This window comes from Glossina fuscipes, unplaced genomic scaffold, assembly GCF_014805625.2.
Source record: "Glossina fuscipes isolate IAEA_lab_2018 unplaced genomic scaffold, Yale_Gfus_2 0, whole genome shotgun sequence".
Classification (NCBI taxonomy): Eukaryota; Metazoa; Arthropoda; class Insecta; order Diptera; family Glossinidae; genus Glossina; species Glossina fuscipes.
Genome location: NW_023998414.1, coordinates 33790274 through 33802464, shown reverse-complemented (window position 1 = coordinate 33802464; position 12191 = coordinate 33790274). Strand labels below are relative to the sequence as shown.

Below are 12191 nucleotides of genomic sequence, written 5' to 3'. Positions count from 1 at the left end.
AAAAAAAAAAAAAAAAAAAAAAAAAAAAAAAAAAAAAAAAAAAAAAACCCAAGAAAAAGAAATCTACCAGTAATAACAACAAAAATAACAAACAATAAGAATAACAACAATAACAGGAAATCCACAAATTTCAATACAACTAATTTCAAACAAATCTGCTTCTTCTCCTATATACTTTGCTTTACATTTACTATTTAAAAAAAAAAAAAAAAAAAAAAAAAAAAAAAAAAATATAATATTAATTATAAATAATAATAAAAATAATAATAACAATAACAACAAAAACAAAAATAAGAACAACAACAATTATAATAGTAACAATTCACAATAATGTATTTTCTCTCTACCATCACTCTTTACAACTACAACAAATATAAATAAATGCTATCTATGATCATCACTCTTTACAACTACAACAAATATAAATAAATGCTATCTATGATCATGAGAGTAATAAGCAAATGAGCATTAAAAGCATGAAATCGCCAACGAGATATGATTTTGCGAATCAAACTTCAATTAAGATCTGAATTTCTTTGAGTTTCGATTAAAAATATTATCCACATATGCATATGTGTGCGTGTACTTGTGATATGAAGTATGCATCCAACCATTTATTCGCTCGTCTAATGTCTCTCTCGTTCTCTATTTCTCTCTCTCTCTCTCTCTCTCTCTCTCTCTCTCTCTCTCTCTGTCTCTCTCTCTCTCTCTCTCTCTTTTTACTACATTCATACATTCATTCACGAATTCACGCCATATTTTATTGTCATCATCGTATAATCTTTGCTCCGACATTTTGGATATGTTTTTGCATTAATTGCATCTAATTCAATGACACGGTACGTTGCTTCTTTATCTTTAACTCGACACCTTAATTATCAATGTGTCACACCTACGTCCATTTATAGCACTTGATCATGTTGAATGCAAATTGATCTTTTGTACTTAATCCTGATTATCATATATAAGTTATGTACATTTTTTTTTTTTTTTTTTTTTTTTTTAGCCTTAAATACATAAGCGTTCAAATACATACGTATAGATATGAATGGGTCGATTTCGTTCTTGCGATTATCATTAGCGACAATTGGCCAATAATACGATACGATACGATACGATACGATACGATACGATACGATACGATACGATATTTCCTTGCAATCAATAAATTGGAGAAGCGGAAAAGATCGCAAGATCGAAACTACTTATGGTGTAAAGCTTAACATAATTGAATTATTCATTTAAATATTTTACAATGGCTTTCACAATTGAATATAGATCCGATATTCGATGATTGTGGACAGATGGAGATGGATGCTCGTTTAGATTATCTCTGATATAAGCAAAATTTTACATAAGTATACAGTAGATGTCGGCATACTATTCATTTGAAACTTTTGCATTCGATATTTATTATAAACATTGTTTTTGTATCGTTCCGATGCAGTAAGTAGTCAGTCTTCAAGAGAATTAACAAAAAAAAAAAAAATAAGCAAAGGAAAAAATTGAATTCATCCAGATTTTCTGTTTTATTCTAAAGGCATAACAAAGTACAAAGTACAAGTACTTAGCTACAAGTCTTCATAAGGACTTTCATATACGGTGGCTAAAGCAATCGCAAATATCTTGGAGCAGTTTTAGACATGTATCTCACTCGCTTCTTGTATACAAGAGGCTATGTACAGGCGACTACATGGATCGCTCGCTCGCTACTTTTTTGCTTCAGCTAGCTCGAGAGGGCGTTCGAAATTTCTCCGTCGAAATTTCTTTTTCTATCCTTTCATTATTTGTTTAGTTTTACTAGATTCTTTTACACGGAGCTACACGAACTCTTGGGCAATTCTCTTCGCGTGAAACTTTCTCCACTTCTCTTTCGATTTTTACTTTGAATCTTGAGCTAGCGATGAGTTCCAGTTTGAATTCAAAAATATGCGCGACAGCAAGCAAACTAGAAGAGTCGCTCATCGATTTTGTCGAATCAGGTCAGATACATATATTGTCATTAAGATCATTGCTAAATCTATATATAGACAGATAAGAGACTTTTTTCACTTTGTTTCTGATAATGCAACGTCTTTACCGATTCAATGATATATTACGGATTTCATTGCAACTAAAAATCGGAGATCGCTTGCGATTTGTTGAAAGAATGGCCAACCGGCAGTCGCCACTCAAATTGGTATGGCGTAGCTTTTGTTTGCTCCATGCTCCACGCTACCTTGATACTCATCATCACCAAGCATCAAGCATATTATTGTTAAAAGTAGAAGCCTGTTTTACGTAAGCTTCTTGTTGCATCTGTTTTTATTAACAAAATCACTGAACCGAAAAGTAGCTCTACAGCTGTGGATATGCTAGCATCGCAAGCTTTACTCGTATTGTCTTCATCTAAAACCGTCTTATACGCCTACAAATTTAAGTCTTTACGCAAAAAATGCCTAAAATCCGTCACACAGTTGTGTCGAATTTCCGTGAAGGTCACCTAGAAGATGTCTGCGACTATAAAGTGACAATGTTCTCTACATTGCTCGAATATCAAAGATACGAACTTTTCTACCAAACTTATGATTCGTTTTCGCATCGTACTGGACTTGCAGCATAAGCGTAGATCAACTTTATACGAATGTATACAACACCTAAGCTGGTCTGTCCATGTGTCCATTTGTCTCTCCACTTTTATGCTCAACCTATAAGGCCGCAATTTTTGGGATATTTTGATGAAATTTTCTCTATCGACCGCGTGTCTCGGCCCTCAAGGGTGAGTGCTATTGAAAATATTAGGATCGAATCATTTGTCACGCCTTGTTTTTAAAAGGTTCGTTCAATGAATAACTACTGCATTAAGTGAAGAGTGAACTTTCGTTTATTTCAAATTCGGATAATATGCGAACGTCAATGAAGCTTATGCTGTATGCATCTATGATTGATCCCCGGTAGCCCTATCTATTACCAATCTGTTATATAAATTGCTATCTGTGCAAGCAAAGCAAGAAATTCATATATTGTTGTTGTAGGCATTTTCAGATACTATAGATTTGACAATCATATTGTATACGTCCCAGGTACTAGTCTCTCTTACAATTCGCTAGAATTTCAGTTAATAATTTTTCTTTTTTTTTTTTTTTTCTTTTCCTTTCTCAATATATTTTACAACATATTCTAGCAAAAGTTTTGTGTGCGATTTTCGTATGCTGCTTATTATGCTTAGTTCAGGTTGAAAGGAAATTGTGATCTCAAATAACTTAGCTAATAGCTTTGAACCGTTATAGTGTTCATTATATCGCGTTAGAGTATCATAGGTTAACATGTCTCATATCATTGTTCGCTATAGACAAAGTGCGAATCAAAGATCCATCGAGTACAAATTGCAAGATAATTTACAATACAATAAATCGGACATTGGATATTTCAATTCCATAATAGATTCTTTATTGAGGAGTAATTTAGCTTGTAGTAGTAGTGGCAGTAGAAAGTCTCTGCCAAGAAATTTTAGTTTCTTGCGGAAATTCTTCGAGATCTTTTACGAGGCGTTATGCTAACAGAAACGAATATCGTTCGCTCGAGAACAGAGAGAAATCAATGAAAAATTATTAGGGCACATAGAACAGCTTCCTTTTAGGTGGGTGAGTGAGTGAACGTGAATTAATGCAACTTCATTAACTTTCAGCTAAAAAGTGTTACGATATTTTTCCGATGTTGAAATGTACATTACAAGGATTTTGTGTTTCAACGACAGCCTAACTTATTCTAATAAGAACTCTAGTTCGGTTTGCTTATGTTTACCTGTTTGTCGGAATTTTATTCAAATCCCGCTGCCGTCACGAAAGCTTTGTCACATTCCTTGCAAATATTATCGCAATCCCGAAACGAAGCTAACGGAGAGAGAAAAGAAAACCATGCATTCTAGATTAGCGGATCGTTACTCGGTTACTCCAATTCGTTATCCGTATCCGTACTTCTTACCTGGTAGCTCGTTTGCAATAATTTTCGCTGGCATAGTGTTAGTTGCAAAAATATATTTCTATAGATGTTTTTTTCCACGTGTGAAATTGTCGAGCACAAGATTTGCTATTCGTATACATTTGTATGCAGTGTCTATGGATAGGCAGAATGAATATTATAAATACGCGATAATGGTTGAATATAAAAATCAAGCTATAAGTAAACAACGTTACGTTACGTTACGTTACGTTACGTTACGTTACGTTAACTTACGTTACCTTTTACAATTAAAATACGCTAATTAAAAGCAGTAGATTAAGTAAGCAGAGTAAAATTAGGAATAAATTTGAAACAACTTATATAGAATTGAGAGAAAACAGGTCGAGTATTAAAATTAAAGGGAAGATGAAATCGGAGACACGATTCTGATGATAATAAATTATTAGCATTATTCGAATAGAAATCCAATTTCGTACAAAAAATTTGCTTTTTTTTTTTTTTTTGCTCGAGCCCATTAATATATTTGTTTACCTATTCGCACTAATTAGTTGTCGTGATTGATTCACGTTTTCTTAAACTTTATAAAATAATGAATATTTTAAATTAATGCGTTACGTGTAATGTTTTATGTATAATGAAAAACCGGTTAACGGTATATTAAATTTCATCGTATATTATATGTAGTTGGTATTTAAGGTTTACCATGCATCTTCTTGTTCGAAATTCAAGAAAATTACTTAATCAACAAAAATGATAGTAAAAATTTTATTTAATTATATATAATGCAAAAATAATCGATCGATTTATAACGATGGGATTATTCATGCCAGAGAGTAAAGAGAACGGCTGGACAGTCGTAAAAAAATATCAAAAAACTGATGTGCGACTGTAACTCCGCGCTTCAAGCACTCCGGTCAGTGAAATCCTACATATATTTTTCTATTATAAATAAATTGTTAAATAAAACACAAACGGTAGAAGTAATAATGTGATAAAAATATTATTCCTTTGTATTTATTAATTTTATTATTCTTAACGTAATATTATCTAATAATAATAACAATAATAATAATAATAATAATAATAATAATAAGATATGAAGACTGCTTGAAAATAATTTTTTTAGAACTAAAGAAAGTTAAGTTGCATTCGCTTCGAAGCGATTCGTCATAAAGTATTTACCATCACCACCTGCGATAAAAATTATTCGCATTTACTTTTCCGCATATCCTTATGTACACCGGGTGAAGGGGGGGGGGGGCCATTACGTAGACGTAAGACTTAAATAATAATAATAATATATGGAATTTTTACGTAACGTCTTGATACGCGGTTTGTTATATATAAAAAAACATTTTTCATTTTTAAATCGTTTAAGTTTAAAAATAATAAAACTGCAAACACAAGTCAAGTTATTACAAATTTTATTTATTTATTTATTTTTTTTTTTTTTATTTCCTTTTTTGCTATTCCCTTTTTTGTGTGTGTTGTTCTTAACGCAAGATGTAACACATCACGGCAACGCAGTTGTCAACCCACATCCATACGATTTGATTTCTCTGCTAGTAACAGCCTTCAGACGAAACGTGTTACGTTATGTTTGTAACTTTTTAAGTTCGGTGTCGGAGTCGGAGTGCCCGATTTGCTTATCTGTAACGTTGTATGTGTCTTGCTAATTTTGAATAGAGTCGTACGCGCATCGACCATGTTCAACCTGTTTGTGTTGTGATCATTTTGAAGGATCGAAAATTAAAGTCGCGTGGAGGCAGTCAGTGTATTTAGTACTCTGTTCGAAATGGGTACCGGGTTTGCCCACTTTTGACAACATCACGTTTTACATGGGGAGCGTTGTTTTGTTTTAGGTCAATTAAAAAGGGATTTTTTCGTGCGAAATTTAACAATGAATGATAAATTCATCGCTGAACGTAAATGCCGTGGACAACAAACCGATCCTTCTAAACTAATGATTGGAATTATCATGAAATTTTCACATATCTTGTTTGAAGGCTGGAGCTGTCCAGATATCATAGGAGTTTGTCAACAGTGTTGCCAAACCGGACACTTATTGTGTGATGTGATATATTAGTAGTCATGTTAGTGTGTTAGTATATTGGTGGCTATCGAAAATGTTTCTTAATAAATTAATGTCATCGCCAGATGAAGTTTGACAAACCAAATTTGCTAAAATTTAATTTCCGAAATATTTTGCTGATGAAAGAATTGTAACTAACAAGGGAGCGAAAACGGTGTCATTACCCACTGCAAGGCACAAAATGCATTAATTATGATCGGCACGCGGCCGAGCTGTAGTGAATGCTTGATAGATAAAGGCGTAAGACTCCGATGGAGCGTACACCTTCTAGGCTACCAACAACTCCCCTCTCCCTCTCTTCTCATATTTATCTGACCAACACCGCCATTTATACACATACAGAGCTTATCTCCTGAGGAACGAGTCCTATAGCAAAATTATTACCTGCTTCTGTTATTGCTGCTCAAAGGCAAGGCGCTCGTTTTTTTTTATAAAAAATTGCCTCTAGGTTCTTATGAGAAGAAGTTCACTGGAGCCCATTAACAGAGCGCGTGTAACGTTTAGTGACGCTGAGCAAGACAATACTCATCATCAAAGATGAATGAGATCACGTCGTGGGTCGGTTTCTTCCCCTCTGAATGAAGCAATGATTCTCTCACAACTCAACATCTAGTGCCTCAACGATTTCAGGATAACCCTATCCACCACACAAAACTCCCCGTAAAGTCATAGCCATTTTACATTTCATCAAATCTACATACTGCACATTTACGGGTAGTAATGCTACTTACAACAACTCTACGCGGCTCAAAATTTTTGTAGCCCAATTTGCTAAACCTGGTACCCAGTGCTCGAGCAATAAGGCCTTACGTTATATATTAAACGGCTTAGAGTCATCCTCTTATTCCATACATGTGGAATGCTAATCTTTTCTTTGCCCAAATTTTCAGCGTCTGGCACACTATCGAAGCCTTACTACTTCTTAAATCCATAAGAGTCCACTCATACCAATTCTTCTGATCAAAAGAGCAGTCATCATCATATAGATCTCTCCCGATACACATGTTGGCGCGATTTGAATACAAACATTATTCTTAAACTTGAAGTCGCCATCATTAGTAAAAAATGTCTGTAGTCCCCTCGATCGCCATCAGAGACTAATAATACAATAATGCTACTAAGTTAAGTAACTGATCATACACAAAAACTGAAAGAAGATATAAGCAAAAAGAAAATAAAAGATATAACTGTTCGCCTTGCGCAGCTTTCAAAACAGTTTATTTTACATTTTTTTGAACGATCCTTGTATACGTCATTAAACGAATGTTTCTACGCAAAAATTCCGATCATTTATTATTTGTAATGAAATTCAAAAATTCTGGGTTATTATCAATAACAACTAACTGCGTCTTTCAACAGCGATAGCAAATACACTTTGTTCATGGGTTGTGTATATACCCGAATCCTAAAGTATGGATAATAATCTGGTCTGGTGGTGCTGGTCACGACAACTATACTAATTTTCATATTCACACACCCATACATACAGACACACACACACACACATATATATATATATACTTACATTTATAGCAAATATTTTTGTACCCTTTAAACTAATGTATATTTTTAACATTAATTTTGCTTTTATTCTTCTGCAATACACATACAATGAATGTTTGAAATAAAAATAAAAACGAAACCAATAACGACAACTATGTAAAATGAAAAAAAAAAAAAAAAAAAAAAATGAATAAATAAATAAATAAATGAAACAACAACAATTTAGGCTACGGATGCAGGATATTTCAACTGTCTTTATGTGATTTTACGGAAATTATTCGGTAAATTTTTTTTTTTTTTTACAAAAGAAGTAAAATCTAAGCACATATACACTCAAAAACACAAACACACCCACACCAATGTATATTTATGTATATTTATTTTTTTCAGTCCTCTATACATTTAACAAATATAATTATGTACATGTGTGCTATGTATGTATGTATGCATAACCAACCGCATTATACATCACATACACCATTTACTCTCTATATCTCTGTGCGTCTCTCTCTCTCTCTCTCTCTCTTTCTCTCCGTTTCTTTCTTTCTCTTTCTTTCTCTCCATCTCTTTCTCTCTCTCTCTCTCTCTCTCTTCCCCTTCCTCTTCCTCTTCCTCTTTTGCTCTATCAGACACCACCGTAAACATCTTCACAACACACATTCACAACTTATAAACATGCTATCTATTAATAGCTATTTATTAAAATAGAATCGTTTGCATTTGTATGTAGATAGATATTTTTATATTTGCAAGCCGATATCATTTTAGAGATACAGGACTGAACGTTCTATATACCCAACAAATGTAATGCGATTTAAAAATTTATGTAAATTGAGTATTTTAAGTGCTTCTTTTAACTAATAATTGAACTCACAAGAAGAAAGCATACAGTTTAGATGAAGCATGCAATTAAAAATGAAGGGCAGTTAAGACTAAGACGTCTGAATATGTATGACTCACAGAAAGAATATAGGCACACTGTATACGGTATAGTATCGCAATAGCAATATTTGTCAAGCGGTTCTGACATCTATACCGTATTATTGCAACTTTTTTCAATGCATTCACGAGAGGTTGAGCACTTTGTGATAATATGCCAAACATTATGCTTTCTTTTGGAGAGTGACGAAAACCTCAATTGACGTAATCTAAATTTAGCAAAATTTAATTTTCCTTTTAAGATTTTATTATTGTTCTTGTGTTTTCGTTATAAAAAATTAAAAGTTCTCCCCCTTGATCGCTATGTAAAAGCTTATCTCTCATAAGACTCTTTATTATATGATGACGTGGCATATATATATTGTATTATAAATATTAGATTTATGTGACACAAATTACCAAAACCATTTTGAAGAAGATTCGCCCTTAAGCCGAAACGCAACAGTATAGCAAAAATATGTCAAAATATCTCAAAAAAATTGCGACCCATAGGTTGAATACAAGAACACATGATGTCAGATGTCAGACGGACAAATAAACTTAGATTAATAAAAAAGAGAAGAAATGCTGTTCAATGAATTGATATAAAATAGATAAATCCGTTCAAGATCTTACAAACATCCGCACAAATCGTATGCATCCTTAAGCATAAAAAATAAAAAAATATTTTGTTGAAGGCTCAGTTTTTAACAATTTTTATCAATTTTTTTATTTTAACTTGAACACGGAGTAACATACTGCTCTCTACGTTGCTTTTTAGCGTAGCAACAGCATTTTCTGTATTTCTAATCATCATTCAATATATGACAGCCCACAAAATATGAATGAGCAGTGAGTGTAAATTGTTCATTAAATTTTTGCGGAAATTTTATCGTAAATGATGATATATACTTTAAATGATATTAATTAAAATTAAATATTTTTCTCAATTAAACGAATATTCTTTCGTATCAATCAAGAGGCGAGGGTGAGGTCTACATCTAGCTCGATCGATAAATTTGAAATTTTGGCGATTATTGTTAAACAAAATATTTTATTACTCCTTTAATATATTCCGCGTTTTACCGAAAATTTTATTCGACATATTCTATTCATTTGTTGTTGTACTAATTGAGAAAAAATTAATTTAATTGGCAACATTAAATGTTAGATGGGTTGAATAATATTTGTATTGCTTAAAGAACAGAACTATGCTCTCGCTAGCGATTCTCGGCTCTCTTAGTTTTCATTTATTGGGTATAAGATCGTAAAGATTTAAGATAAATCAGGTTCGGGATGTACAGGAATGTAAATTCAATTTGTTATTCATTTCGTGAGAAATGTATTAAAATGCATTAAAAATTTGATCAAAACTCGCATACATATTATTTCTTTCCTTTAGTATATACGAATGAAAAGGAAAAGCGTTGACTGACTGCACATGTCATGCTAGTCAATCTCGTTTCCTTTTCCTTTTCATTTTCGAAAGTCAATTGTTTGTTGCTCTGATTTCAAATCGTTTACAAATACGTTACTTTTCAAATTTATTTTTCACTTACACTCGGATATTAAGCAAAATATATGAAAATACAAAAAAAAAAGAAAGAATAGAAACTCGGTGAATCTATGCTGATGTCTAATATACCCATCACCGAACGATAAGCGATATGTTCATTTTGTCAAAACATTTGCAATGGCCCGAAGACGCTTCAGAGACCTCACCTCTGATCCGTCTGTCCGTCAGCGCAATGTCTGTTGTTGTAAACATTCTGTTAGTCACAAAAAATGGAACTTATCGACTTCAAAATTTTGCCGAAACATTGGAAATTCTCACACGCAGGTTTGAAATGGAAAATCGGTGAAAGGGCACGCCTACGCAGTACTACTACGTAAAGTGAGAGCACCCCTGTTTTTTAAACGGAATAAAAAAAAATTTGGTTTTTTATTCATTACTCATAAACTAAAACAGATATATTGGAACATATATTCTATGAACGATGTTATATTACCCGGGGAAAAGATAAGAAAATTGATCATGCCTCTCCACTATTATTTTGTGTCAAAATGTAATGTTTTTTTCAATACCTCCATAACGCGTACAAGCACGTTTCACAATCCCCACAGAGTATTTAAATTCTTATACATAAGCATGTCTGTCCATTTATCTGTCCGTTTGCGCAAATGCGTCGTATCTGTGGCAAACTATGAATTTAAAAACGAACCAAACTATTCAAATAACACGTTTGCAATTCCCCTACCTACGTGTAACAAGAAATGCGAATAATTTTGTGTTTCATGCTTTTTTGCTTCTTACTCATAAGTTGGAACACAAAGACCATATAAAAAAAAGTTCCCATTTTTATTCCAAAACTCAATGTTATAGAGTGTGGAAATCTAATTTTTTTTTTCTTCCATTTTTAAGATCACAGTGATGGGTATAAAAAAGTTTCGGTCATGACCGAATATAATTTTCTTACGTATTTCAAAAGTCTTAATAGTAAGCATTTAAGTCAGCGAAAGCAATGAAAACAGTTAAAATATATTTATTGTCTTATGTTGTTTTCGATAAATTTCTCTTTTCCTCTTGCTATCCTTTTATATATGTACGCATTTTTATAACAAAAAAAAAAAAAAGGAGAAAAAAAAATTTTAAAAAACGTATATAATAAAAATGTGAAATTGATTCGCAAATAATATATGTAACAAATCCATGTCATTTTAGTAAAGACATATACCTATTGAAATATGTGCGAAAATGTGCTGAATTTTCTGAATAAGGGAAAAAACTTGATATGAATACAAATGCACTTTTCTACGTAAAAAAATTGAGTAAAAAACTTATTCACATGTACAGAAGGTAGACAATTTTTCAGTTTCATTTATTGCGCGTCTCAATCTATCTCTCTTCTATTTTGCTATATTTCGATTCGATTACCGATTAATAGTCACATTAACTACTTCTCTTCTTCTCTCTTCTCTCTTATTTATCCGATCCACGATTATTTTTTGTATGCAGAACTCTTTATGTATAAATTGTTTAATATGTACATATGTATGTATGTGTGTTGAAAAGCTTCTATATAGTTCTTGCCCTAAATGATGAGCTATTCATAGGAGCGCATCTCTCATCAAATCATTAAATTTTGTTTTCTTTATAATTTTGCAAAATATAATAAAATAAGACAAACGAAAAATTATATAAATTTTTTGTGTATTGAGTTTAAGTTTAATTGAAATTAAATTTTGTATATATAAATAATCGTTTTCTTTTTTTTTTTTATAATTGTAATTTTAAAGCACAATAAATTGCAAGTGAAACAACAACACTACAAGAACAGCAAAATATATTTTATTATAACAAAAAATATTTTTACTGTGTGTGTGTGTGCTTGTGTGTGTGTGTGTGTGTGTGTGTTTAAATCTCTCTCTCAGGAGCTCTTATTCATTTTTCTCTTCCTTTCTCTCTTTTTGTATATATACGATTAAATCCCAAACACGCACAACTACAATTTAACGGTAGTTGCAAATGAATTCTCGCACACCTGCTTACTATATACAAATACAATTATATAAATATAATGAAATAAAATAGAAAAAACTAAGCAATGAATAATACGCTTGAGTGGTCGAGTTAGCCAAAGGATCTCGTCTAATAACTACAAATGATCACGGATTTTTTTAACTCTCAAATGTGGTAGATAAAGCCGATAAATCTATTAGATGCTTAGTGCTTTTA

At 32.2% G+C, this 12191-nt stretch overlaps 1 protein-coding gene and 1 long non-coding RNA gene across 3 annotated transcripts in view; one reads left to right on the top strand and one right to left on the bottom strand.

Moving 5' to 3' along the window:
* LOC119638106 (syntaxin-binding protein 5) overlaps positions 1 to 12191 on the top strand; it is a 49279-nt gene that overhangs the window by 23651 nt on the left and 13437 nt on the right. The window contains exon 14 of one of the 2 annotated variants that reach the window (XM_038034744.1): positions 7764 to 7818. The exons of the other annotated variant lie outside the window; for it this stretch is intronic. Within the exon in view, the coding sequence (XP_037890672.1) occupies positions 7764 to 7818 (55 nt within the window). The remainder of the gene's footprint in view (positions 1 to 7763; positions 7819 to 12191) is intronic. 2 annotated transcript variants of the gene reach the window in all.
* On the bottom strand, positions 1839 to 4173 carry LOC119638129. The gene is made up of 2 exons (XR_005247381.1): positions 3964 to 4173; positions 1839 to 3872 (listed from the first exon to the last, which is right to left on the bottom strand). It is a non-coding gene; the product is annotated as an uncharacterized LOC119638129 (long non-coding RNA).